Source organism: Malurus melanocephalus, unplaced genomic scaffold (assembly GCF_030028575.1).
Source record: "Malurus melanocephalus ecotype Western Australia unplaced genomic scaffold, MMel_1.1 scaffold_4371, whole genome shotgun sequence".
Lineage (NCBI taxonomy): Eukaryota > Metazoa > Chordata > Aves > Passeriformes > Maluridae > Malurus > Malurus melanocephalus.
In genome coordinates, this window is record NW_026627603.1 from 8159 (window position 1) to 9269 (window position 1111).

At 48.8% G+C, this 1111-nt stretch overlaps 1 protein-coding gene across 1 annotated transcript in view; it reads left to right on the plus strand.

Annotated features, from left to right (window-relative positions):
* Positions 1-1107, plus strand: part of LOC130588318 (methanethiol oxidase-like) — a gene marked incomplete at both ends in the record, with an annotated part of 8920 nt that extends 7813 nt beyond the window's left edge. Inside the window, 2 exons of the mRNA XM_057389254.1 lie at positions 104-216; positions 1045-1107. Coding sequence (XP_057245237.1) covers positions 104-216; positions 1045-1107 — 176 coding nt within the window. The remainder of the gene's footprint in view (positions 1-103; positions 217-1044) is intronic.
* Positions 1108-1111: the final 4 nt, after the last annotated feature.

Sequence of the window (1111 nt, forward strand, 5' to 3'; positions counted from 1 at the left end):
TTTTTGGGAAATTTTGGGGGGATTTTTTTGATATTTTGGGATTTTGGGGGATTTTTTTTTTATTTTTTGGGGATATTTTTTCAATTTTTTTTGGGATTGGGAGATTTTTTGCATTTTTTGAAGGTTTTCGTGGGTGGCAGCATCGTCAAAGGGGGTCCGGTGACGGTGTGCGAGGATGAGGAGCTGCAGGAACAACCGGAGCCCTTCGTCATCCAGGTGGGTGCCAAAATATTCCCAAATTCCCGGTTTGGGAATGGTTTCTTCCACCCAAAATCATCCCAAAATTCCCGGTTTGAGAACGGTTCCATCGTCACCAAAATCATCCCAAAATATCACCCTGGGATAACCTCCATCCACCCCAAAATATTCCCAAATTTCCTAGTTTGGGAACGGTTCCATCCACCCCAAAATCATCCCCAAGTCCCACACTCGGATCGATCCCACCCACCCCAATTTCCCTTTTGGGACTGATCCCATCCCCAAATCCCATTTTGGGATCAATCCCTTCCACCCCAATTTCCCTTTTAGGATTGATCCCATCCCAAATCCCAATTTGGGATCTCCCCACCACAAATCCCCTTTTTAGATTGATCCCATCCACCCCAAATCCCATTTTGGGATTGATCCCACCCACCCCAAATCCCATTTTGGGATCTCCCCATCCCAAATCCCCTTTTTGGATCGATCCCATCCACCCCAATTTCCCTTTTGGGATTGATCCCATCCCGAATTCTGCTTTGGGATCGAACCCACCCACCCCAAATCCCCTTTTTGGATCGATCCCATCCACCCCAAATCCCATTTTGGGATCGATCCCATCCCAAATCCCACTTTGGGATCTCCCCACCCCAAATTTTCTTCTGGGACTGATTCCATCCACCCCAAATCTTGCTTTGGGATCGACCACATCCACCCCAATTTCCTTTTTGGGATTGATCCCACCCCAAATCCCATTTTGGGATCTCCCCACCCACCCCAAATCCCCTTTTGGGATCTCCCCACCCCCGGGCCAGCCCCATTTGGGATTTTTCCCAAAATTTTTAGGGAAAGAAGRTTCCCGGGGGTCCTCAGATGCTGCAGCTGAGCCTGGACGGGAGGAGGCTCTACGTGA